Raw genomic sequence first — 27,603 nt, 5'->3', positions numbered from 1 at the left:
AATCTATGATTCAAAAATCATGAATCATAAAATAAGCTAAGATTTTGTTTTGTTGATTATATTATACAATTTGTAAAACGTAATTTACATTATTTATCATAAGAATAAGAAGGGTTTAAAAATGACATGTAAACATAATTATAAACATAATATTACCTTATATTCTTGATAAAATAAAAGCATCTATGACGTATAACTTTAAAAAATGTATACGAATTATTTAATGATCAAAATAAAATCACTTTTTTCATTGCAATATATGCAAACATAAATATTAATGAGCTCTTTTGGTAATAGGACACTTAGCCACAGTAAAACTTTCATCAGTATAAAACTTTCTATTATTCTGTAGCTTGTTCCGTTAAGTCTATTGTCATAAGCGACATTAGAAATGAAAATTTGATATATTTAAAATATCTATACAAAGAAAAACCATTAATTTGATATTTTTCTTTCAATTATTTTCTTTTGCATATTTTTTTATGATTTACGTTTATTTAAACGTAAATATATATATTTTTTAAATTTAAAATAAGAAATGAAGCGAAAACGAAGAGAAAAAAATATAAAATCGATATAACATTTTTTTCTTTCTTAAAATCAGTCTATCTTTTTACAGTCAAAGCATAATAATTAAATACGCTCATTGACTGTCGAATACAGTAAATACAAGAACAAAACTACTTCACGTGTCAGTTTACAATACTTGATTACTTCATGTCTTCGTGTAAGATCGCAGAATTAACAAATGTTGATTTGTTGCATCAGTTTCTTGAGCACTTTTTATCGAACACATATTCAGTATATATACCCATAAATAAAACCGTCACCTAAATAATTATTAAGAGTCCGGATACCGTAAAAAACATCTATTTTCTTGTACTTCACATTTTAAATTTGCATAATTCTTTTTTTTCTTTTTTATTATGAAATATCTCCATATTGAACACATAAACATAAGAATAATATCAATCAAAGCAAAATTTTTTTTTATTATCTAAAGAGATTAATTTAGCAATAAATATAAATAAGAATACTTTTCTATTTATTAGAATATTAAATTCATTCTTTTAAATTCATTTCTTTCTTTTATATATTATATAAAATATATAAAATCCTGATATATTGATTAATTTATTTAATCAATATATATTGGTATTAATAATATTGACATTAAAATATTTCGATTTTATTTTTAATTTTAATGTTTATACGATCATAGACGTACAAGAAAAGAGTTGATTTCGTTGTGTATTTAAGAAATGAAAATATATACTTGCTATAAAAATTGAACAAAAAAATATAACATATATTATTCATCACCTGAGAAAGAAAATCCAAACTTATAGGTAAAGAAATAATAAAAACGCGAATGTCATCGATGTGTATCGTGAAAAAGAAAAAATGTACGTACAATAAAATATATATTTATATACAGTATTCGAAATTATGAGCTTATAGGAACCCTGTTGATAATGTCGATAACACGAATGAATTTATTCTATGTCCGAAATATCAACCGAATATATAAAATACATATTATATATGTACATGTTAAAGGTAAAGTCCAAAATTCAATTTAAAGTGAAAATTTGAATTGAATTTTATGCGATGAAACGAAGATTTCTGTGCGATTTGAATACTAAATATAATACCATTCGTTGTATTAATTATTTTAATTAATCTAACCGTGAACGGAGTCATCTATAATTCGATTCAATTAATTCGTTTTGATATTAGAAAGATATTTCTTCACATACACACGTAACTTCATTAATAAATTGACTCCATTCTATAAATTGTGCTCATAATTATATTATTCTGAAAACTTATATATATAATTTTTACTTATTTACAAATTAAATATTTGTCCACAGACTTTACCTATAACGCATGTAATTGAAGTAATTGCTTTAACCAGCATAATTATTTACTTCAAAATTGACAGAGATATAGAAATATTATATCTTTTTTTTTCATTAAACTTATGATTTTTTTAAAGATATTTTATATCACACTGGAATCAACTGACAAATAGATGTGATAATTAAAACATTGTTCCGTATGTAGTAATATAAAGATAAACATACGTTCATCGACACATAAATTTACATAAAAAATCATGCTGGTCTTTGACATATTCTAATTCATACTGATATATGTACACTGCAGTCAATATACATCAATAATCAGGCATGTATACGATTGCATGGTCGAATTAGACCAGTATATTATCACAAAATAAATGCTAAAAATTAAATATCCTATCAATTGTCTTATTTTTCTTTCAATATTAAATGAATAGATTCGATTTATATACGTAGGTCATTCAATAAATAAGTTATCTTTTCCCATTTTTTTTTTAAAGAGATATAGAATTGTTACTAGCTATATTGACAATATTATTTTAATTACAACAATTTAATTAAAATAATTAAGGATGAAACATAAAAATATAACAAATATATCCAAATTTGAGATATATGCTATAAAATTCTTGATAAAAAATTATTCCTAACATGTTTTTTATCATTCATTCGATTTTTATGTATTTTTTCGAAAACATATGATCGCATAAAAATCATGTATATTAATATAAGAATCATCTTAACGTGAAATCGGATGCTAATTTTTTAAAGAAACAAAATTAAATTTAAATAGTCTCTCAAAAAATAAATAAATAAATAAATTCATTTTTTTTAAGGGAAATAATTTACTTATTGACTAGTCCACGTATATCATTGAAATTCACCTATCACTGTATTATAGATTCATTCGAATTATTTTCTCTATTTCATTTAAAGAAGATAAAAAATGGAAGAATTGATTCCAAAATGAAATCATAATTTGTTTTAACCAGATTCAAGACAAAGTGTTACACGTTCGAGGTCTTTGGCAGCAACAAAGACTTCGCAATCTTGCCGCTGGGCTAGACTCTTCTGATCACCGTTCTTCGACACTTTCGTTTCCACCATTTTCTTGTTGAGGTCTCGCTATTTGGTATGTGATAAGATATTCTGGATATGCTTGTTCACCTCTATAGACAACATATTCAGGGAAAGCTAAACCACCTTGAGATGGTCTACCCATTACGCTATGGTGTCCGGGTGGTGCATGAGCCATTTTCATTGCAGAGAATTGCAGAAATGATTTGCCGAGTGTGACACGACAGAGTAATAAATGTCTATAAATATTATGTAATAAAAATTTAAAGAATAATAATAAAAATTAAGTAGTTCAGAAATAATAAAAATTACTTGTTTTTTTATATAAACAACTGACCTGTGACAGATATAACAACTTCGATCTTTATGAGCAGGACAACCAGTACCACCACATATTCCATATACATATTGATTACTTTTGCTACTATGCTCAGCAAAATAAATTCCAGCGCCAAACATACCGCCAATATACGCATGTCGTTCATCGAAACCCTTTTGAACGATGGCATTAATAAATGGACTACCATGAAATAACATTCTCTCATTTGCTTGTGGTAAACTCGATCCAGGAGTAGTCCTAGATCCAGTACTTGGAGAAGAAGGTGCTGCAGCACCAACTTCTTCAGCTACTTCTTGTCTTCTATGCGCATAACGTTCCCATAATTTACGATTTTGCACTTTTTGTATCTATTTCGAAAAAAATTATAAACTGATTATTAATTATTACTATTATATTATTATTATAGTATTATTATTAATTTTAAACTTAATAAGATATAATAATGTTACATAGATTATAAATAAACAATCTTATAATTTAATTTAAAACGTACCCTAACTATGTTATATCGAGAAAATATACCGCCAGAATGACCATTATCTCTATGTTGTCTAATTGTACTTTGCATTTCTTCCTCAACAGCTAGAAATTCTTTATCCTCTGCTAATAAGTCTACCAACAATGTTCCTGGCGTAATAGTTGGTTGCCAAGGAGTACCAGCAGTTGTGTTTAAAAGTTTTTCCATGCCTTTGATTAATTTGTGTCTATAACCATATGCAGACACTCCAACTTGTTTTAAATCCTCGTGACCCATTTCTGCTAATATATCTAATGTAATTTGTTCACGTTCGAATAATTCTAATAAATGTTCTAAACTGAGGCTCTGAAGGAAACCAGCCACAGTCGTGATATTTGAATTATCTTTAGAATCTTTGGAATCCCTTTCAGAACATATTTCAGATGGTGGCATTGGACTCAAACAAGAAGATGGTCTTGCAAGTGGAACACACAAAGTCATAGCTGTACCAGAAGGCATAATTACGGTTTCTTGAGTAAGTGATGGTGGTGGTGTAACTGGAACTAATAATAAACAATTTTCAATAATAAACAAATATGTAAATATAAAAATATAATTGAAAAATTTGAAACATATTTACCCGCAACGATACTGGGCGGTCTACTATTAATAGTATTATTACCATTACTATTTAAATTAATGGCAACTCCAACGCCATTATTACCAGATGGTATCGATGGTACTACTTGCTGTGAAGCCATAGCATCTTGTAATAAGCATCTTACATCATCAGCACTAGCAAGATCTAAAGGAGTTTGTCCTTCTTGGTTTTTTGAAAAAGGATCCGCACCATGAGCCAAAAGAAGGGCACATAATTGCGTCCTGCCTTTCTGAGCTGCTTCGTGAAGTGGTGTAAAGCCCCATTTGTCAGTAGCGTTTACTACAGTATTATATTTAATAAGTAATGCAGCTATATCTAAATGACCATAACTCGAAGCATTATGCAAAGGAATCAATCCTCCTTTATCTTGAGCATTTACGTCTGCTCCACGTTCAAGCAAGAATTCGGCTACTTCCAAATTATTGTATCCCGCTATTAAAATATAAGCAGATTAAATTGTATACGAACTAATATCAAAAGAAAGATGAACAATTTAAAAATAAATAAAACTTACCGGCTAAGTGTAATGGAGTACTATTACGACCTTGTGCATCTCTGCAATTAATATTATCTTGTGTAACAAGTCGTTGCACTCTTGCTAAATTTCCTTTTTTTGCTGCATCTAAAAGTGCGCTATTCCCTCGTAATAAGTCGGCTACATCTTGGTCACCATCTCTTACCAAATCTAAAGGTGTTGCACCATCTCTATTTTTTTTAGTCGCATCTGCTCCGTGTCTTAATAATAAGCGAACTATTTCATATTTTCCTTTAGCAGCAGCTTCATGAAGTGGAGTAAATTTCCATAAATCCGCAACATTCACTGATGCACCATGTTTTACTAACAATTCCGTTACTTCGTAATGACCATAAGAGCAGGCATTGTGTAAGGGAACAAGTCCACTAAATATATGAAATTAAAAATTTGTTTCAATTAATATTTTTGAATTTTTATAAATAATATTTATAATTAATTTTTATAAATTATATAATAAACTACTAACCCTTTATCTTTGGCGTGTACATCTGCTCCATGTGCTAGTAAATATTCGACTACAGGCACTCTGTTAAATCCCGCTGCAAAATGTAGCGGTGTGGAGTGTCGACCATCTAAGTCACGACAATTAACAGCCAATGGATTCGTACGTAAAATTCTTTCTACTGCCGCTAAATCACCAGACTTACTTGCTTCTAACAATTGCGCTTCCGCATCGTCTGTCCCACTTGGTGGGTCTATAAAACAAAAATGAGAACAGAAACATTCTTCGGTTGAAAAGTCTTTGTATCTAAAGTGAATTAGTTTCGAACCTTGTAATATTTTAAGGACATTTTCTGCAGCTACTTGTGCTGCAGTATAGCCCTGAAGTGATACTATAGATGGATCAACATTGTATGATAACAATATTCTGCAAGCTTGCACATTGTCTTCTCTAACACACCTGTTTATGCAACAATATTTTTAAGTAAAGAAATTACATCTTTTTTCATAAAATAAAAAAAATAAAAAACTTTAAAGACAAAACTAGACAATTCACGGTACCTGTGTAGTGCAGTTTGCCCTAATCCATCTAAAGCATTGACTTTTGCATTATGTCTAAGTAGCACATCCATTGCATCATAATGAGAATGATCAGTAGCAACATGAAGAGGTGTAAGAAAGTCTTTATTTTTCTCATTTAAGGCAGCATTTTTCCTAATTAAAGATTCTATTACTTGTTTTCTCTTGGGATAAGGAGATGCAACGGCACAGTGCAGTGGTGTATCCCTAGTATATGGGTGTTTAAAGTTTACAACTTCTGGGGACAGGTACTTTTTTAATTTAGTAAGATCTGCCTGCCTGCAGGCATCCAAGAGGCAGTGTCCCTTGTATTCGTCTACAATTAAAGTGTATCTAACAAAATCATGTTCTGTGTGCTTTTCTAGAAGAATAGTCTTAACATAGAAAACATACATGCCAATCTTTCTTGTAATTCCAATGTTGGGGCTACATCAATGGCGCTTTTACTATGGCAGTTTAATTGAGTCGGATCGGCACCCTCACTTAAAAGTAATGAGCACACCTCAACTCTGGATTTGCTAGCAGCTTCGTGTAATGGAGTAAATGCCCATAAATCGCTGGCATTAACCGCTGCACCGTGTTTAAGAAGTGCTTCAGTCACTTCAAAGTGACCATATGAACAAGCATTGTGAAGTGGAACAAGACCTCTATAACATCATTATTGTAAATTAATTATTTTATATCAACTTTTAATAATTATCATAGAATATATTATAACTACAAGAATTTACCCTTTATCTTTTGCATGTACATCTGCACCATTTTGTAATAAAATTTGCACCAGTCTAGATCTATTGTATCCAGCAGCTAAATGCAACGGAGTAGATCTTCTGCCATCACTTGCATGACAATTTACATTCAAAGGATTTAAAAGTTGTAAAAGACGCTCTTCATTTCCAGATCTTGCTGCTTCCAACAATTCATCTTTTTTATATTCTCCTGTTAATACTGGTTTGGTTGCAGGATCTGCCAATTCTAATGCTGTTTTTCCTTCTGTATTTCTTATATTAGCATCTGCTCCATGTTGTAGCAGAGCAATACAAACATCTATTTTACCCTAAAATAATCAATGTATAAAATTTAATAAAATTATAAAAAATGGATAAAAAATAATAAATCAGATAAAAAAAATCATACTTTAATTGCAGCTTCGTGCAAAGGAGTATAATTCCAATTGTCTCTAGTGTTAGGATTAGCTCCTGCTTCTAAGAGAAGTCTTACAACATCAGAATGTCCAAAGGAACAAGCATTATGTAAGGGATGTAAACCTCCATCATCACGTGCTTGAATAGATGCTCCAGCAGAAAGCAGAAATTCTACTACATCTATCCTACCATAACCTGTGTATTAAAAATAGAAAATGAATACCTAAATAAATTTCAAAACACCATGAAGAATATAATATTTATTATAATAATTATATCATATTAAAAAATATATTTCGGTTTGTTATAGATGTAATTAAATTCAAAAAATTATTATTTGAATTATAAAATGACAACATTGAAAACTAAGTGTTTGAATTGTTTTGCATTCATGATGTGACAATAAAATCCCATATTTTCAATTGTAGATGATAAAGCAAGGAAAATATCAAGTTATTTATTTAATTTTGTCAATGCAGAAGAAAAAAAGAAGTTGATGCAAAAATTATTCTTACCAGCTGCAAAATGCAGAGGGGTGGACTTGCGTCCGGCAGTGTCTCGAGCATTGACCGTCTTTGGTGTAACCAACGCCTTCACCCTCGCAAGGTCTCCAGTTTTACATGCTTCAAATAATTCCCTTAAAGGATCAGTGTTTCCAGATCCCGATAGGGAATCGGCATTTGTCAACGTCGATCTACGTCCTGCCATTTTACACCGCCATTTTCACGCCACTGTCCGACAGATACACTTCACTGACTCATAGTGTTGAAAGCTTTCACGACATCGAGATGAGTTGCTATGGTACAATCCAGTGGCGCCGCCTTATACCTAGAAGTGCTCATTTTTTAAAAATCCGTTGTATGAAGTAATTCTATTAGCATTAAAATATAGAACTATCAGTGTAAATAGTACTTCTTATTATGACTATTTAATAGACTTTCTCTTGTTATATATTTAATATTTATTATATTTACGCATATTCATATATATATTTTTACATATACAATTATGAACTTGTATTTTGTATACAAATATTTTTTTCCTAATATCCTTTAGGAGAACTTATGTCTGATTCATAAAAATAACAGTAGAGTTATTGTATATAGTTATAAAATAATTTAATTAAAAAAATAAAGAATTATGGAGATTAATGAATCTTTTTATAAAAATGTATTTTTACTTATGCAAGTTGTGCCTGCATCTTATGAATGTAAAAAAAGCTTTAATAAGGTATTACAATCAAAATGAAATTTATTTATGATATATAATTAGTATTTATATTTTTAATGTAATAAAGTTTTTGTAGGAAATGTTTAATAAACCAAATACTTTAGGTTTTATTCATATTTCTCATTATTTGTTATCTGTGCATAATGCAACACGCTTTCAAAAAATGGTCATATGGCCACTTTTAAATAAAATGGATGAAAAAAAATATCGTATAGAAATAACAGAATATTTAAAAATTTTAGCAACTGAAAATTCAGATATAAATTTTCCACCAATAATTATGTCTCATTTGTTACAAGCAGGAGGAAGAAAAATTTTAATTCTTATGTGGAAAATATCAGAAATTAGCTTAAGAGCTTATATTATTAATAAATGTAAAAAAAATTAGTACTATAAGTATTTTATTATATATTAGTAATTAATTTTTTATAGGTCAAATACAATTGTTACGAGCTCCTAATATTGGTGATAATAAATACATAACTCAAACATATTTTAATATAATAAATACAAAAAGGAATAATACTATTTTTAAATTTCATGAAAATATAAAATTAAATTTAAAATCCTTTGAATATTATATGCAGTAAAACATTTTTATTTAATACTTCAAAAATTATATATATATTAAAATATGTGTTTTATATAAAAAATAACTTTTTAGATGTAAATCTACTGATTTAGCAAAAGTTCAAACTGCTATCTTTGAAGTAAAAGAGAATATAGAAAAATTAATGTCTATATTTTCAGTTAATCCATTAATAGCAAAGCGATTAACAAACCTTGATGATGCAGAAATTATAAATTGTTTGTATTTAATAATTTATATTAATAAATAATTTAAAAATTAAATTATAATTATAATAATTTAAAAATAAATTATAATATATATCTGAATTTAAATTTGCAGTATGGAAAAAAAGTATTGATCAAAATATTAAATTTTTAAAGCAAAAAAATATGAAACTACAAAAATTAAAAATTCTCAGTAATACATTATATGATTTAATTTTAAATTTACGTTATTTTAAATTCTTTGATGGAAAAAATCTTCCAAAAATAAATAATGAAATACTTTCACTACGTTTAAATAATAATATTCAGGTAAAAAGTATAAAAATTAGATTACTATTTAATATTAAAAAAATTATATATATAATTCATAATATATTTTATTTAAAGAGTAATAATAATGAATTATATATAAATGGATGCTTAGTATTTCATGTTTTATTATCAATTATTAATCAAGTATTAAAACAACTACAATATTATTTAAAAGAAAATAAGTTATCAGACATATCACATTGGAATCCAAAAATAATTGAATATTGTGAAACAATTAAGTGCATGGAAAAAACATTTCAAAATCTTATGATAGAAATTTCTGATAGCTTATCAAGTAATATCAAATATAGTTTACAAGAGAAAAGTATAAACTATAAATTAGATAAAAATTTCTTATCCTTTATAAATCTAAAAACAATTTTAATTTCACCAAAATTCAATATTTTTACTGATAACTATATAAATGATGAGGAAATATCAAAAAAAATATTAATCTCTCCAATAAAAGGTATTATTTTTTATAAAATAAACAATATTTATAAATAAGATCTATAATTGTTATAACAGGGAATTCATTTTTCAGGGAAATATAAACATTTATTTAAAAGATACAAATGCAATTCTTTTGATTCATTTAAAAAATCAAGATATCAACTTAATGATAATAAAGAAAATACTACAACAAATTACAAATCTCCTCAAAGACAATTATTAATTTATAGAAGAAATTCTCCTAATAAAATGAAAATTTCCCCAAAGTATTCTAGATTATTTTCTATTAATGATTTAAGAGGAAATTATTTCAAAGGTTTATATATATTTACAAAAGAAGTAATTAATGTGTTAGTAATTAAACATAAATATTTTGTCTTTTTAGATAAAAATGCTACATCTACTCCGAATAGAAAAAACATAATATCAAAGAATTTTAACATTTAAACTACAAGTGATAATATAGATGTTGCAATGAAAGAAGTTTTTGATAATTTTTCTTGCAAAATTATAAATGTACTAGATTTTTTGTCTTAATTTAATTTAATAATTCAAGGTTAGAAGAATGCAATGCAATACAATTCAAGGAAAAATAGACATGAAAATAATTGGAAAGAATGTATAATAATATATATAAATGTATAATAATATATAAAATATGTACATGTTAAATTAAATTCTATTTTTACAATAGTTTGTTTTTCTTACATGTTTTTTCAATCGGTTTTCAATTCAGTTAATGACAATCCCAATTTTTAACACTACTTAGAATAATTATATATACTTATTTGAAAAATACAGAAGAATCAAATCAAGAATTGCAAGTATTATTTGTTTTTACTTTATTTATGTAAAAATTATATATCAATCCATTTTTATAAATTTCTTTTTTCAAATAGATTTGCGTAATCTTATTTCAAAATGCAATATAATAAATGTTTAGAGAGATCAGTTGCATAAAAAGATAACCAATCGATGTATATAAACTATGACAAGCAGCATGGGAAAAACGTGATTGGTTAAATTTCATTCACCCAACTAATCTGTAGCCGTTTACATTGTGTAATATAATATTATTATTACTATCTCTTTTTAAATGCAATTGGTTTCTATTTATTAAATAATATTTATTTTTTATTATTTTTGTAAATTTTTGGCTCCAAATATTAGCTACAATATCTGTATAAAATTTTCAGATTTTAGGTTATAACTTATATTATACAATTTTGTTTTTATTTACTAAGTTTATCATTATTTTTTTTATGAAAAATTATATTTGTTTAAAAGAAATTTTTTAAACCAATAAAATGTTAACCTGTGAAGCACATGGTTGTCTTTCAAATGAAAATACAAAAATTGAAGGGAAAGATATTTTATTGTTCCGTTTTCCCGAAGAAATAGAGTGAGTATTTATGTCTTTATGATTATTTTATGAGACTTAGTTATATATTTATGATTTTATTTATATTTATATTTCCAGTCAAAGAAATGAATGGTTAAAGAATTGTCAATTGATCGAAAATACTGAAAGTAATAAAGTAATTTATCTCTGTGAATTGCATTTTGACAAAACGAGTTTTAATGATTTAAAAGAACTGGTTTCTAATGCTGTTCCAACTATTTTTAATAAAATAGATGGTATGTATAACAATAATTAAATTTTTTAATTTTTTCAATATATATATATATTAATGAAAATATATTCTTTATTATAGATGACCAAAAAAAACGTAAAATTGAAAATGGATCTGAAACTGAATCACCTAAAACTCCACCGTTAAAGCAAAAAAAATTAGATAATGATTCGCAAAGTTTAGTAACTCCACCACTAAGCCCTTGTATTCAATTAGTAGAAAATGTAAATAATTTTATTTTTCTTTTAAATTTTATGTATATCACTTAATAACTTAAAAACTAAAAATAACTTAATAACTAAAAAAATATGTTATAGGCTGATAAAATAAATGGGCAAGATAAAATAGATACATCTTCTGATAATAAAATATCATTAAATGGATCTGCTCATATAAAATCTGAATTGTATCCAAAAGCAAAAATAGGAAAAAAATCATATTGTTTAACAATACAAATAGATAAAATATATGGGAAACCATGTCCAAGATCAAAAAAACTTAAAATGTTGGCACAACTAATAAAAGGAAGTCAACAGTTTTCAGAAAATAATATGAGTCAAAGAGATCAATCTCTAAACAAATTTAATAGAAAAGCAATTTGTGCAAAGGGTGGATGTAAATTAAAAAAATCTATTTATGATTCAAAACCAGCATTTCAATGTGAACACTGTGATAAATATTATATAATGAAAAAAAATGATAATCAAGAAGAGAAAAATATTTGTACTATGTGTCATAAAACTTTTTCATCTTCACAATCTTTATATCTTCATACTAAGACTCATTTTATATGTGATATGTGCCAAACTGAATGTAGTTCACAAGTAACTTATGATAAGCATATAAGATTACATGTTAGCACAGATCCATTGTATCCTTATAAGTGTCATACGTGTACAGAAACATTTGAACTCAAGGAAGATGTTAGACAGCATTATTTAATTGTTCATCCTACAATAAAATTACAGAACACAATCTTACAAGTAACTGCTCCATCTTTAACACAACAAATGCAGCAAGATTATCGTTGTGTCAGTTGTAACATTACTTTTAGAAATGAACAAGCCTACAGGTAGTTTTTATGAAAATTAGAATATCTTAATACAACATATTTTTTTAAATTGTAACCTAAAAATATTTTTACAGGAATCATATAAATTCCCATAAAAAGAAAGAAGGATTAAGATGTAGTATTGGTGATAGTACTAATAATATATTTCCAGTACCTAATCCATTAACTGGTAGTCAAATAGGTATTCTTCGAGCTGTAAAGTTCAGTTGTAGAGTATGTTCTATGGAATTTGATAATGTTGGTGAAGTAGATAAACATACTAGAACTCATTTGGAAGAAGATAGTGAGGAGGAACATAAATGCAATATTTGTAAAAAATTATTTAAAACAAGCATACAACTCAATGAACATTTAAAATATCACTTATCCCGTGCACACTCTTGTCCCGTATGTTCTAAAGCTTTTATTAATAGAACTACTTTAAAAATACATTTAAAAACACACGGTGAATCGTAGATTATAATTAATTTAGTAAAATAATGTTTATACAAATATAATTCAATTCTTTGATTCCCGGCTGTGTCAAATTGAATATTGTAATATTTACGCTTAGAGCGACATTATTTAATCGGTAAGGTTCCTATACGCGGAAACCATTGTATAACGTGTACAAATTTGTTTAATTTTATTGGCATTTGTAGCCAATGACGAGGCAGAGAAAGATTATGTATGTTTAGATAAAATTATTAAATTCTTAAATAATTACTTTGTCTCTCTTTTCTTTCAAATAATTAATTTGTTTTTATTTCAGTGACTGTAATAGTTGTAAGACGATGAGCATTTTTTTTTACAAATAAATGTACAACATTTGAAGAATTTGAAAGGAAGAGTGGATTTGATTGTTGAGATATTGTTGTAAGAAAAAAAATATTTTCATCGAATCCACATAAGGCAAACGAAACGAAACATAAGTTTTAATGACAAGTATAAAATATCTCTATTGATAATAACATAAATGTTTTTTAACATTATTGCAAAGATCAAAAAATGAAAATAATAGCAAACGGATTTCTTTGAGTTGGCTCTTTGTACTCGAAATTGATAGAATATGCGTGGAATGATCTTGATTTTTCCGAAAGGAACATTCGGCAGTTTTTGACAACGATAGTGGAATGAGAAGGAAAAAGAGAGAAAGAAATGAGGGCAAACGAGCGGATCTTGAAAAGAAGCCGACTATCCATGACGGAACAATCGCATCGATGTTCATGGTCATCCTGTCAACGAGAACCACTTCAAACGTAGCCGGCTTCAATGTATTTATTTAGCTAGTCAAATTTACTTGTGAAAAAAGGAAAACTGCTTGTACCTCAACCAACACCTTTACTTCCATTCATGTGTTGCCGCTGTTTTCTCTGCATCCCGAACAAAATCGGATCGTTTTGTTGCGCTCGATCATCGGCACTTGGGCGTGGCTCGTGTTCTATTGTCGATTTTTGACTTTTCTCAAGTCAAGTACATTCTTTTGGCTAGTTCTTGGTATTAACAGTTTAAAGATATCTTTTTGGATTAAGAAAGTTAGAATGAATATATTGCATGTAAGGATTGCATCTAAAGAAAAAAATTTGTTTAAAAATTATGAGAATTATATTTGAATTATCAAATTTTTATTTATTATTTTAGATTTCTTAGAAATAGTATATTCTCAATAATGAAGATTGTTTTATATTATCTTCTATTATATATTATAAAAAAACTTGTAATCAGAAACTTTGAAACATTTTAAAGTTGTATTTATAAAAATTAATAATAATAAAAAAAAATACAAATTTTGTATTAAAAATGTATATTCACGTATGTATTTAGTGACGCTCTGTTAATGATATAATATGAAACGATAGTTGACCAGGTTATCATTGAGTTAAAGAAAAAAAGCACTATAAATTCGCTATGGTTTTCCACAGTAGCTAAATGGTAAATTTTGTATGGATGCATTTCTTTTCAAGTTCCGTGAAAATTAAGGTTGGTGAAGGTTGTTGCGTGACAAATCGTATGATTTCCCGTGAACGACTAGAGATTCTTGTATAGAAAAGAGATATGAAGTATATTTTAATTCCTTTTTACCTAAAATATAAAAATAAAATTCAAAAGCATTTTTCAAGATTCTTATATTTGTTGGTTATTAGAATTAAATTTTTCTCAGAGAAAATATAAAATACAAGAAAAATCAATATAAAATAATCAAACATAATTCTATAGAAGATTATTAACATGATAAAAATAAAAGTTTTTAAATATTATAAAAAATTTATATCAATGAATTAATCTCGATGAAATATAAAAAAATGTATATTTTAAATTATTTAATGCAATAAAATAATTCAAAATTAAAAAAAAGAATTTTAATTTTCAAATTTAATATTAAAAATTTAAAAATTAAAAATCTAATATTTAAATTTTATCTATAATGTTCAAATTTAAATTAAAATTTAATCAAATTAATCTGTTATATTTTAAATTTTATTTTAAGTTATTTTAAATAAGTTTTAATAAAAAAATCTCATTTTAATTGCTGAATATATGTAAAATAAATTCTAAATATTTAATACTTATTTCATCAGACCACAAATTTTATGTTTCTATAGCCGCGAAATTTTGACTATTGATGACCGATTTGTGTATTTGTAATATTTCACGCAGTTATATTTTCGCAAAGGTATTGGAACATAACAACGAAGGCATCAATGAAGAAATATTGAAAAGGGATATCCCACTGTTGGGATATTAAATTTGCACGCCATATTTCGTCAAATATTTTTTGGCAAAAGGTTGTTCTGCCATCAAATATGGTGATCGATATTTGCGAATTAGGATTCCTTTCCGATTATTCATGATATGAATGAATATTTTTACAATATTAAAATGTCGACAATACTTCGCAGTTGTTATTTCTTATGCTGTTTATTATATTTTTAACAAACATATGAAATTTTTTTTTTAAACTGATAAAACTGATGATTCGATAATCGAGTTTATAATTATATATTATTGTGTTTATTTTATCATTTCCATTTTTTTCGTGCAAATAAAAATATTAGAAATCTGAAATAATAAAATATTCAATTTCATTTTATTTCTTCCTATTAATGAATTAAAATAAAGAAAATAAAAAATAACAATAGAAGAATTATTTTAAAAAAAACTATAAAATAGAAATATACATTCTTTATAAAAATTATGCATAAATTAAATATTACATTTAATTTAAAATATAATTATATAAAACATAATTGATCATAAAGGATATATATCCAAATTTTTACATAGAAAAAAAAAATATTATGAAAATATAGAATATGTGTATATACGTTCTTGAGATAGAAAACCGTGAAAAACGTTGCATTATGGTTATACCATGGACAAGTAAAAAGAAAAGTTGAGGAAGAAAAGAATGAAAAGAAGAAATTCTCTGTTCGTTGCGGGCACGGGCCATCTGGCAGAATGATCTTTTATAGAATCTATCTATCCTATGTCCTCTCTTCAATGAAGGAATCACTCGCGTGGAAATTCCTGGTCCTTTTGATTAATAGCTGACGAGATAAACCATGACCATGATCAAAAAGAATCGGACTTGAAGTTTGTGTTCTCTTGTTTCATCCTGTAACAAAAAAAGTCAAAAGTCAATTATAACTTGATTTTTTGATTACAATTGAGATTGTAAGATTTGATATTATATCTTATAATTTCAATGTTCCCAATTATATACAATACATTTATATACAATACAATATATATTCACAATATATATATATATATATATATATATATATATATATATATATATATATATATGCAATTCTAATTATTATATCCTATATTTTTATTATATATATTTATACGATATGCGAAATTTCGATGCATTTAAAAGCAATTTCAATAGCTGCATTTAGAATACGTAATTGTAATTGTAATATTTATGATCATAACGTTTGCGATTTTGCTTTTGTTTAAGTTTGCAATACCTATTAAAATTTGAATATTTGTAATTTTCATATTTGAAATTCAATCATTCCTCGCTTTAACCAATAAATTCTTATTAAATTTTTTTAAATTGTCATAGCAATTAATAATTAATAATTAAAACAAATAAAAATATCTTATTTCAAATTAAACTTTCCAAATTTTTATTACTCTCCATAATATATTTGAAATGAAATTTCCTAATCTTCAAAGAAAAATTCTGAACAGTGACTTTTAGTACAGTACGCGTGCGGTTTCATTGGCAAACAATGACAAAGACAACTTGTCGGCATAGTAAGGAAATATAAAAGAAAAAAAAGAAGGAGATGCAACATAAATCATCGACGGATACCAAGCGATGAATCCCGTTGGATTCATTCACGTGGAAGGGGCATAATCAAATTTCGGCCCGCCATGCAAGGGGCGGCGACTTTGCGGTTGTGCACACTTTCGAAACTTTTCTGTTCATAGGGGAGGGTGGGATTCGCTCGAGGGCTATTATGGGGCTTGCCACAGCTTCAACCCTCATGGAGACCATCCAACCGTATAGCAAGCAGAATTGCATACAACGTAACGTGGCGAAACGCTTGACGTGTGAATCTCGTGAACCAATCTTTCTCTTTAACCGATTTTTCATTGTAATTAAATTCTTAATAATATCGATGTTGTTTTCCTTCTGTGATTGTATTAAAGGACTGATTTCTATTTATCTGAAATTGTAAAAAAAAGTCAATTTATTTGTATTATTTGCAAAATATTAGATCATCGAATAATGTCATAAAAATATAATTTCCGTAAAAAAATATGTATTTGTGTATACTTTTAATCAACTAATTAATTGTTGTTTGAAAGATTAGGATTATTAGATAAGATTAGGATAATTAGGATTATTTTAATTATTTATGTTATTGCTTTTGCTACATATGATTAATGGAAACTAATAAGTAGAAAAGATCTTCTTTGTAATTTTCTAATAGTAATTGTTTGTTTATAATAAATATTATTTATTTTATTTTTCTTAGAAACAATTTTCATAAAAATTTGATTTTCTTTCAAAACTTTATAATAAATAATTTTTTGTAATTATAAATAAACTTTTAAAATGATATTATTTGATATGATGAGATGATTTAATTTTATTTTAAGAGAGCTTTAATTTAAAAGTTGAATTATTTTTTTTATACATATCTACAAGATTATGATTATTAGTAATTTTTAGAAATCATTTCCATTTTTTTGTATTATTATTTTATCTAATTTATTTTTATTATATAGCCTATTTTTATGAAGTTTTTATATTATTTTTGTAAATTTTAATTAGTTTCGAAGATATAAATCTAGACTAATTGAGAATAGTGTAAATGATCGATGATCATTTTAACTGATCAAAAATTTACCTTTATATTGTTCGGATAGATAATCAGTCAACTTTAATCGTCCACGTGTGGTTGACATTCGAGTTCAAAAACACATTTTTGGGGAAAAAATTACAATTTCGAAAAATTGAAATAAGAATCTATATCAATCGATCAGTCATATGCATCTGACAGGGGTACAAATACATCTGACGAGGTACATGGCATGGCAATGTTTTTTTATTTCATATTTTTTTTATTGAATGATTGACTTCTTCAGGCTTATTCAATTCAAACATGAAACTTCTATAAAAAAATATATATATGTATATATACAGTAAGCATATATAGATTCGTTTGTATTTTATACATTAGGAATAAATAATTTTTGAAGATTATTTTACAAAGATAAAATTAAATAATTTTGATCAAATATTTAAGATAACGTTAAATAAATACTATTTTTATAAAAATGTTATTGTATGAAAGAATATTGTTTATTATTAATATGAATTATTATTATAATTATGAAATTTCAAATGAATATTAGTTACCTATATTATGAAAATTTATTTCGTAAACTTTGTAAATGTTTCATTTTGCCAATTTTTTCTCTTTTCTTTTTTTTAATAATAGTTCTTTTAACCTATTCTTACATACAATATTCAAACTTTAAAGAAAGAAATGAAAACATTTATAAATTACAAAGTATTTTGTTTTGAGTTGAGGTTATTTAACTAGAAAAATTATAATAAACTAATATCTACCTATTATTAAGGATAGGTAGGTATTTATATTTGTTAGGTTTTTATTCCTATAATCCGTTTATACGCGCGATCGTTCAAAATTGAAATCGCTCAGAATGATCAAATTTATATTTCTGAAAGTTTTTTAATTTTATAATATCAAAATATTTTAATATTTAATATTTTAGTACTCTATAAAAATCAATGATTAATTTAGCTAGAGTTGATTCGTTTGATTTTTTATGATACATTATTATATTATATATATATTTTTATATATTTATATTATTATATTAATATGATTTTATTTTATATCGTATTCTTTACGGTCTGTAGAAAAAGGATGTATGAAAGATTATTATTGTTTATTATTGTTAACAATATTTTGAGCATAAAATTTATATTATCATTACATATTCTTTAAATATAAAAAAATAAATTTATATAAAGTGATGATAAAAAGATATATTGCGTAATTGGAACTATAAGGATATATGTAGGCTATTAAAAATATGAAAAAAATTGTTATTATAAAACTTATTTGGTATAAAAAACATTGTACAAAAGTATTCAATTTATTAAGTTATCTAGATAATAATATCTTTTAACTATTTATATGATTTCTCTGTGTTAAATTAACAATAATTTAAGTTTTTCTTAATAAATTATGTTATTGTATATAATATATAATATATAATATTGTATAATAAATTGTTATTTATAAATAATGATTCAATTGAAATTAATCGTCTCAATAATGATTCAATTGAAAGAAATTAAATCGTTTCAATAAAATTGTTCATTTTTAACAATTTGATTTGATTAAAAAAATCATTCAAATCACTATATCTTTATCTATAATTTATTATAGATAATTTTTTTATCTTCAAGATATTTCTCTTGATTTTAATTAATTTTATGTTTAGTATATAATAGTTCAGAATAAAAATTCCAGCAGTTATTAAAAGAAGTATTATATTTATAAAATCAAAAATATAATTTATATTTATATTATATTTATTATTTATAATAAATATTTCATTTAAAATAAAATTTAAATAAAAATATATATTATTATATATTTTTTATAATAAAGAATGTATTAAAATGATGCTGATTATTGAATCAATATCCGATTAAAAGTCGAGGACAAATTTTGCAACAAAACGATTTAAAGATTTTCTCGCTAAAAGTCGTTGTTATGACGTTCATATTGAAAAATAAGACGGATCGAGGAATTTTTGTTCGAATTTGGACGATCCATCAAAATTGCGACAGAATGCTTGCGTTTTCTCAACGAAGAAAGTTATCTTGTTTCCTGACTGAACATACTACATTTGAAAAAGAAGTTTTTGCAGGATTTTTCGAAGTACTTTACTTTTTAAAATTTTTCGATTTTGAGAAATTGTTGCACGAATTTTATACAATTTATTTATATCATACTTTATTTCCTGTCAATAGAATTTTTTTATTTCTTTTCTAATATTTTTAGTGGTAAAAATTTTTACTTTTCAAACTTACTTTTCAAAGTCATATGAAATAATATAGATATTTGAAAATGTAATCGTATAAATAATATGTATATGTATGTAGATCGATATTATAACGTTCGATCATAATGTTGATCATAGATCAATTCGTTTCATCATATTTTTAATCAATTCTGGACAATTTGAAACAAGAAATAAAAATATTTATATAAAATTATTTTTTTAAATCTATTAGATACAAGTATTAACTTGCAATAATTATTTATTTCCATATTGATTAAAATATAATTGATATTGATTGCATATTTTAATTTATTATTAATTAATTCTATTTTCATAATTCTGATTTTCTTAAAATTAGTTTTTCTATTTCTAATTCCTTTTAATTTCGCATAATAAAAATTTTTCAATTGTATTTATTACATTTATTATAAATGAAAAAGCCAATTGTTAATTATAATTAAATTAATTATAAGTATATTGTGTATAGGGAAAAATTAAAAGAAATATGGGTACTAAATATGGGTATTCGGAATTTTGATCAGATTCTATATAGAACATATCGAAATAAAAATTTATTCTTCTTTCTCTAATTTGTCAGTTTATTCAAATTAACATTTATCGATACGAAATGTGAAATATTATGTTCATTGGTTAAAAATTATAATTATTAATTATTAGTACAAGTTATTAAGAAATAAATTTTGGAAATTTAAAAAAAGTTTTTTCTTTTTAAAGGAAAAGTACGTTTGACTAATGAAATTGAATCTATTTTGAAAAGTTTAAATTTTAAAATATTTCTTTGTCTTTCGGTTGGAAGAAAGTTATTTCAAATGGATTGCCAAGGTTGAAACGTATGAAAAAATCGACTGTTCTATGTCAACTAAATATTTACTTGTTCACATGCGTAATCTTTTACAAACATACTTATTCAAATATGCTATACAAATTTCTTAACTGTAACTGTAATAATCCAGAAATTATAATTTGCAATTATAATTATATAACGTTATAATACAAATATTTATTTATTATGAATTATTTGATTTATTCATTAAATCATTAATAAGTTATACAATTTTTTGTTTTGTCAAGATAAATTAACAAAATGGTAAATTTAAATAAATAAATAATAAAATATAAAAAAAGAATATTATTAAATAAATATAAAATGAATATTTGACTGAATTCATTATGCTATTAAAATAAATTTTGATTCGAAATTTATTTGAATCGTTAATATTCTTCCATAAATTACTTTATATACATGTATTATAAATATAAAGTAAATTTGAAATAATAAAAACAATATATAATATCAATAACATATTTTTATGTACAATCTTTCAAGGTCCTATCATATTTTTCTAGAATTAAACCAAAATAACGAATTTAGAAGAAGGTCGTATGTTACATTTTATAAAATTTATAAAATTTAGAGAAAGGAACGACTATTCATTCTTTCAATAACGACAATTGATATTCAAATTCAAAATCTTTCACGTAGAAAAAAATAAATATCAACAACAACAAACTGATTTATTAATTGTAAACACAAAATTAAGTAAATTTTTCCCCAAAAATAAACGCGATAAGACTTTTTCTTGATAATACATACATCCTTTTTCCATTTTCTCGTTACTGTTCATTCATTCATTCAAGCTGTGCCAATTTTTCCTACAATTTTTCACCGCTGATTCTTGCGCTCCAAAAAATTTCATTTCGAAAAATTTGTCCTTTACGTTTCTCCTCACCCTTTCAAATATTCTATACGTGTTAATCGACGTTTTTTCGAGATTTCCTTCTATTTATTACAGAGCAATCGCCGATTAATCGCGTGCAAAGTAATTGTCTAGTCGTGTTAACATCGTGAAAACGGGAGAATCGGTGACGGATCGGAAAATCGGATATTCGGCGATGTTTTTTGTGACGAGGGCGAACGAAAGAAGATTGTTCTCGGTATCGATGGTGTCTGGAAGCTGATTTTGTATCGTATTTTCGAGGGCAGAAGGGAACGTGGACGAAACGTTCCACGAGCGGAAGAGGGACGGGGGTTGGAGGGAAAATAGGTGGCAACGGAGGCCGATGGCTCGTTCTCGCGAAGGGTAGCTCAGCCTCGAGTGTTACAATAAATCAACGAAACGCTTTTGCAGAGCTCCACCCTCGTAACTTCTGCAGAATACATCCCATAGAGATCACGACGTTACCAGACTGTCCCATTTTCATTGTGTTTAAAGTGCCTACCTCGCCGCTTCGATCGGATCGGCCATCGTATAAATTATTTATCCTTGCTTCCTGTCACGCGGCAATATCGAAAAGCTCGATTACGCGTACGCGTGCAATGAAACGTCGAGAGGAATGAATTTTCGAATTTGAAAGACGAGATCTTTCTGATTGAATATAATTTGGACAGGGAAAAAATTGAGTTTGGAAGATGAGAAAAGATAAAAATCGGTATCAAATACATTTTTTTTTAACAAATATTCTATGACATTTCCTTTTGAAAATAATTTTATTAATTGGAAGGGGGGGGAGGGGGACGCAATTTTTTTTTAGAGACGCTCGGTTTTATCTTTTTACAGATAAAAGCGAAAGCAAAAATTTTAACTTATTTTGACACGATTCAATTGATTTTCAACCCACTTTTGACTCATTTAAATTTATTTTCATTTATACATATTTTATACATTAGAATCAAAGATTACGAAATTCGAATTATTCGTTGTAGATATCGTTTGATTAAAACTTAACAATAAAATTCGATCATAGGTCAAGTTATTCATTCTCATTTCTCTTCCATTATGGATTTTTTACAAAAATTTTTGATCATTTTTTAATACAACGACCGTTATGATCTGATATCGCACAAACTCACAAAACAGAAATTAAAATTGAATAATTTAAGCGAAATCATCCGTTGTACATACAATTACAAAAATTCATAATGGCACGATTATTCAAATTTTTTTCAAATACAATTACAATATTCATCAAACGATCTATTATTATTTCAAATACAAAACGACAAATTTTATAAATTCGATCGATACAATTCAAACTTTTCTCGACGATCGCTCAAACAAAAAACAACATTAATCGTCAATTGCATAAAATCAAACTCAAAAAAAATAAGAATATAAAATTGTCTACTCGATAAAAATTGAAGAGCGAAAAAAAAAGAAATCGATCGGAAATCTATCTATAAGAGAACGAGACGATAATACATAACCGATACAAATTTTCATTCCAATCGTCGTGTCTCGATCTCGATTAAAACTCGTCTAAGTCATACGCGCGCAAAACGCGCAATGTCAATTCGGTAAAAAAAGAAAGCGACAAAAAGAGTACAAGCATACATATCGACGAAGCGAATCGTTAAGATCGAGAGAAATATTGGATCGAGGGTTTATCGAGAGGGCGAGAGGTGGGCCCGCTCGAAGCGACCCTTGCTCCAATATCTTTGTGCACGTCCTCCTTCCTCCTTTCCTGTCTCCGCGATACCCGTCGGCCTGTCACTCGTGACAAAAGGGCAAACAGCCCCGTGGCGGCCGTGGCGACCGATTAATCCCCGACAAAAGGGGCTGCGTATCGCGTAGCCCTCGACCGGCCCTCCTAAAACCTACCTTCGCCCTTACCGACTAGAAAAGGGTGCCCCTTCCTCCCTCGCCTGGTGGCAGGGGCGAGTGCCTATCCTTCCCTCGATGGAACGATCCAATCCGGGCTGGAGGGTGGGCACCATCGTTGGTATATAACTCTGGGGTGAGCTTTGCTCAAGTGAGTATCGGTCGATCATATAGCTTTTCCACACTTGTTTCTTTCGTATCGAGTTAAATCCGTTTGTATCTCGCTTACCCGCGAAGAACCTTAAATTCTTTGTCTTTCAGGCGGGTAGGCTCGCCGCAAGAGGTAACCAATTACGTTTCGAAATCACGTTTTGAAGGAATTGATGCGAGCCGCGAGTACGATAATTGCTCGAAAATATACTCGTCGATAGAGCGGGAGGAATATGTGTGAAGATAAGGAGACCGGTTTCTTTAGGCCGTGGAATAATCCTGAGAGGAGTACGAAGGAGGATAGGATCGAGGCGTCAGTTACAATTGAGGAGAACCAATTTTCTTGTGTGAAACAAGAGGGAGACGAAGATCAAAGATTTTCGAATATTTACGAAAAGATCTCCTTGTCATCTGGTTCCTTCGAAAGGCGAAGAAGAAAGAAGAGCGATTCTTCTATCAAAACGACGAGCAGCTCGTCGTTGAAAGTTAAGAACGAGAGCAGGAATGGAAGCGTAAGTTTGTCGAAAGATTCTGTTCTCGATTGTCCATTGCCCTCCGAAACGGGTTCCTTTTCGATTCCTGGTTCTCGTGGCCACTCGTTGTTCGATGCGCCACACTCCTCAATTAATTATCTTCAGAGAATGACTGTCCCGATGCGCTCTGATCCGTGGTGTGATCCTATGGCTTCAACGTTGCAACCAACAGCTTCGACGACAGCGACGATAGGGCTCCCGTTTTATTGTGGATTCCCTTCGGTGTTGCACAGCTTCCCACAAGCGCCTTCGTTTGTGGAGCATGCTGTGGGAATGCTCGAAAGACAAGAGGCGGTCGCGAAACAAATAAGAAAACTGCGACCGAAAAAGTTTAGGTGCGAACACTGCGACGTCGCATTCAGCAATAACGGCCAACTAAAGGGACACATCAGGATACACACGGGTAAGCAGTTTTTCTATTTTTGTTTCTGTTATTGAGTTTGTTGTTATGGATAGAGCGGCGACCGGTAGAGAGACGTTATTCCTTATTTGAATTTTTAATTGTATCGTGCGAAATTTGTTTTGGTCGAGTACATCGAATGTTTTCAAGAGTTATCCTTGCTCGTGTTCTTCGAATATTTTAATTTTAACGTATTCAATTTATTTAGGAGTCGAAAAATGTTTGAATTGTTTAACGAACTTTTAAGCGTTAATTTTATAATTTTTATAATTTTAAATATTTTTGTAATTTGTAATTTTTAATTGAATAATTTTTTTTTTTTCAATCTTGTCAATTTGGAAATTTGCGATTTTTGTTTCCACGATGAAAATATTTTTCGATCACAGGTGAAAGACCGTTCAAATGTGACGCGAAGGATTGCGGCAAATCGTTTACCAGGAACGAAGAATTGACGAGGCACAAGAGAATTCACACTGGACTTCGTCCTCACGCTTGCATAATTTGTGGAAAATGTTTTGGTAGGAAAGATCACTTGAAGAAGCATATGAGAACGCACGAGAATCGCGATCCGTATAGAATGTCCACGGCCACATTGGGAATGATCGGTTTAGGAAATACTCTACCTCAGGGATTTTTCCCATATTTCTATCCAACGTGATATATTTGTATATATTGTATAAACGACGAAATCTCGACAATAATTTTGTATTGTATATCGAATTGACATTATTTTTTATCTTTTATATATTTTGAACTATACAGATATTTATATTATATATAGGGTGTAGATAGAAAAAAATTAGGGACCAGAAAATAATATTTTAGAAGTAATTAATTGAAAAGAAGCAAAGTTTTCGAGTTGAAAAATTTTTAGATATTATTACTTTTTAGATATTACTTTTTACTTTTAGATATTATTATATTATTATATTGGATTCGAGATTAAAATGAGATATTTTGTATATTTCATATACAACGGTTATAATATTTATATGTTAAACACTAATTGTTGCCTTGATTCTTCGTTTTATGAAGAATCATTGAATGTTTGTCAAGATTGTTCCTATTTTTGATACTATGATACTTTTTATCGATATTATACTAGTCGAATATTATATAACGCGATACGAAGACATTTATACATTAGATTAAAGATTAAAGATTATGATATACATATTATATTTAACGACAAATAAATTGTTATTTATTTTTAATAATAAATTTTGTTCTTATTTTCAAAATCCACATCTTCCCCAATTAAATATTAAGAAAATATTTAATACTAAAAAGATTTACCTTTACGATTAATCCCACGAATCTTTTTGATTAAAAATCTAAATCTATACTTACAAATAAAAACTATCAACTAAAACTTATCAACTTTAAACTTTAAACTTAATATTTATGAATTATTTCTTCCATTTATCCGTGTTATTTTCCTTCAAATTTTCCTATACTTAAAAATCTAAGCCTATACTTACAAATAAAAACTCTAAAACTTATCAACTTTAAACTTTAAACTTAATATTTATGAATTATTTCTTCTATTTATCCGTATTATTTTCCTCCAAATTTTCCTGTACTTATACATATGATTTTTTATCGATAAAATAATTAAAAATAATTAAATCAAATTAAACAAGAAGCATATAAAAATCCACATTCTTTTGAAATTTTAAAATACCCATAAATAAATGTTAAATGAATGAAATACCAAACAAAAATACATGTATATGAACATTAAAAAAAGTCACGGGTGTCACCACCATTTTCCTGACAATTAAATTCAAGATGGCGTCACCAGAACCCCAGAAATTCGAGGATCAAAGGATCCCCATTCTCGAATCATAGGGTGACTGGTGGTGAAGGGCTGGTACAGGAATCGAGGGTTGCGCCCTTTCGCCTACCGGAAGGGACGGTTACCGCGTGCAAGCCTATCCCTGCCTCCTTCCGTTTTTTTCCCCTCCTTCTCCTTCCCTCCTTTCCATCGCTTTCGTTGCAATACGTTCTTGCTTCGCGACAGCTCGTGGCCGCATACATAAATGTTTTCGGTTGATTTCGGGATGGGGAAGGTTTCGAGGGGTGGTTCGCCAGATTGCGGCTTGGAAAGAAAAAAAAACTCGAATTCAATTAGTCCTCCCCTCGAGCAGATTATCGGGCCGACTATTCGATTACATTGTGTCGAGGAAGAAATCGATTACCTCTTTGAATTTATTCTTCCTTTTCGCGTTTAATTTTTTTTTTTTTTAAATTACGCTTAAATCTTGCTTCTAACTCTAAACTAACAATTCCTTAACAAATAATAATATCTCCATATAACTTTCTAATATCAACTTTTTTCGCTCGTTTCTCTCGAACCTGTGGAATCGATTTTTCGAAAAGTGAATAAAAATCAACGTTCCGTTCGTGTGGATACCTTATATAAGTGCGTTTAATATATCGACATGCAATGGATTTGGATAAAAGAAAGGGACAAACATAGAGTGAATTGCACCGTAGGAGAGAAGTCATAAGGCCGTACTGTCATATATCAGAGCATCGGTAGGAGGGTGTCGACGAGCTTGAACGAAAGTCTCAGCAGGGTTGCTGGTACCCGTCCAAGCTACCGTGTCCAAACGCAAGAAATTTAATGCACGTATAATCCTAAGCTCACCGGGTTTTCCACGTTATCGCGCGGACAGGATTCAATTTCCTGTGCTAATTGTTGCACTCTCTATAACATATTATTTATTTATTTTCTTTCCTTCCCG

General features: G+C 27.6%; 4 protein-coding genes and 1 long non-coding RNA gene across 8 annotated transcripts; 3 read left to right on the top strand and 2 right to left on the bottom strand.

Moving 5' to 3' along the window:
- Window positions 1-138: 138 nt before the first annotated feature.
- On the bottom strand, window positions 139-10,709 carry Tnks (tankyrase). 3 transcript variants are annotated; one of them, XM_086917805.1, is made up of 13 exons: window positions 10,602-10,709; window positions 7,619-7,931; window positions 7,096-7,298; window positions 6,690-7,015; window positions 6,352-6,605; window positions 5,941-6,274; window positions 5,709-5,839; window positions 5,405-5,633; window positions 4,918-5,303; window positions 4,383-4,835; window positions 3,779-4,305; window positions 3,283-3,632; window positions 139-3,184 (listed from the first exon to the last, which is right to left on the bottom strand). In XM_086917805.1, the coding sequence occupies exons 2-13, from the start codon at window positions 7,809-7,811 to the stop codon at window positions 2,944-2,946; spliced, it is 3,627 nt and encodes a 1,208-aa protein (XP_086773931.1). In that variant the 5' UTR covers window positions 7,812-7,931; window positions 10,602-10,709; the 3' UTR covers window positions 139-2,943. The 3 variants fall into 3 exon arrangements, with proteins under 3 accessions (XP_086773931.1, XP_003696017.2, XP_086773932.1); XM_003695969.4 differs by lacking the exon at window positions 10,602-10,709 and having other exon boundaries at window positions 7,619-9,230; XM_086917806.1 differs by lacking the exons at window positions 5,709-5,839; window positions 5,941-6,274; window positions 10,602-10,709 and having other exon boundaries at window positions 7,619-9,230.
- Window positions 8,224-10,586, top strand: LOC147658426 (uncharacterized). Its single transcript, XM_086917809.1, is given in 8 exon segments — window positions 8,224-8,333; window positions 8,410-8,707; window positions 8,766-8,919; window positions 8,998-9,140; window positions 9,244-9,437; window positions 9,516-9,909; window positions 9,985-10,209; window positions 10,279-10,586. Coding segments are annotated over 8 exon segments (1,650 nt in total). The 5' UTR covers window positions 8,224-8,243; the 3' UTR covers window positions 10,431-10,586.
- Window positions 10,710-10,863: 154 nt separating the features above from the next.
- Window positions 10,864-14,383, top strand: LOC100871825 (zinc finger protein 532). 2 transcript variants are annotated; one of them, XR_004225340.2, is made up of 6 exons: window positions 11,155-11,295; window positions 11,374-11,531; window positions 11,609-11,751; window positions 11,845-12,599; window positions 12,674-13,266; window positions 13,351-14,383. XR_004225340.2 is itself a non-coding variant. In XM_031917931.2 (5 exons), exons 1-5 carry the CDS (start codon window positions 11,201-11,203, stop codon window positions 13,053-13,055), a joined length of 1,533 nt encoding a protein of 510 aa, XP_031773791.1. In that variant the 5' UTR covers window positions 10,864-11,200; the 3' UTR covers window positions 13,056-13,304. The 2 variants fall into 2 exon arrangements, 1 of the variants encoding a protein (XP_031773791.1); XM_031917931.2 differs by lacking the exon at window positions 13,351-14,383 and having other exon boundaries at window positions 10,864-11,295; window positions 12,674-13,304.
- Window positions 14,384-15,639: 1,256 nt separating this feature from the next.
- LOC116414806 (uncharacterized) lies at window positions 15,640-18,656 on the bottom strand. Its single transcript, XR_015295239.1, has 4 exons — window positions 18,466-18,656; window positions 17,954-18,217; window positions 16,909-17,266; window positions 15,640-16,194 (listed from the first exon to the last, which is right to left on the bottom strand). It is a non-coding gene; the product is annotated as an uncharacterized LOC116414806 (long non-coding RNA).
- A 5,236-nt stretch (window positions 18,657-23,892) lies between these two features.
- LOC100871945 (uncharacterized) lies at window positions 23,893-25,511 on the top strand. The gene is made up of 2 exons (XM_003695785.4): window positions 23,893-24,856; window positions 25,240-25,511. The coding sequence occupies exons 1-2, from the start codon at window positions 24,154-24,156 to the stop codon at window positions 25,509-25,511; spliced, it is 975 nt and encodes a 324-aa protein (XP_003695833.2). The 5' UTR covers window positions 23,893-24,153.
- Window positions 25,512-27,603: the final 2,092 nt, after the last annotated feature.

The sequence above is a fragment of the Apis florea genome, unplaced genomic scaffold, assembly GCF_048593485.1.
Source record: "Apis florea isolate Af1SG1 unplaced genomic scaffold, ASM4859348v1 contig_2272_pilon, whole genome shotgun sequence".
Classification (NCBI taxonomy): Eukaryota; Metazoa; Arthropoda; class Insecta; order Hymenoptera; family Apidae; genus Apis; species Apis florea.
The sequence above is the reverse complement of the archived record's forward strand: the minus strand, read 5'-3'. Positions and strand labels throughout refer to the sequence as shown.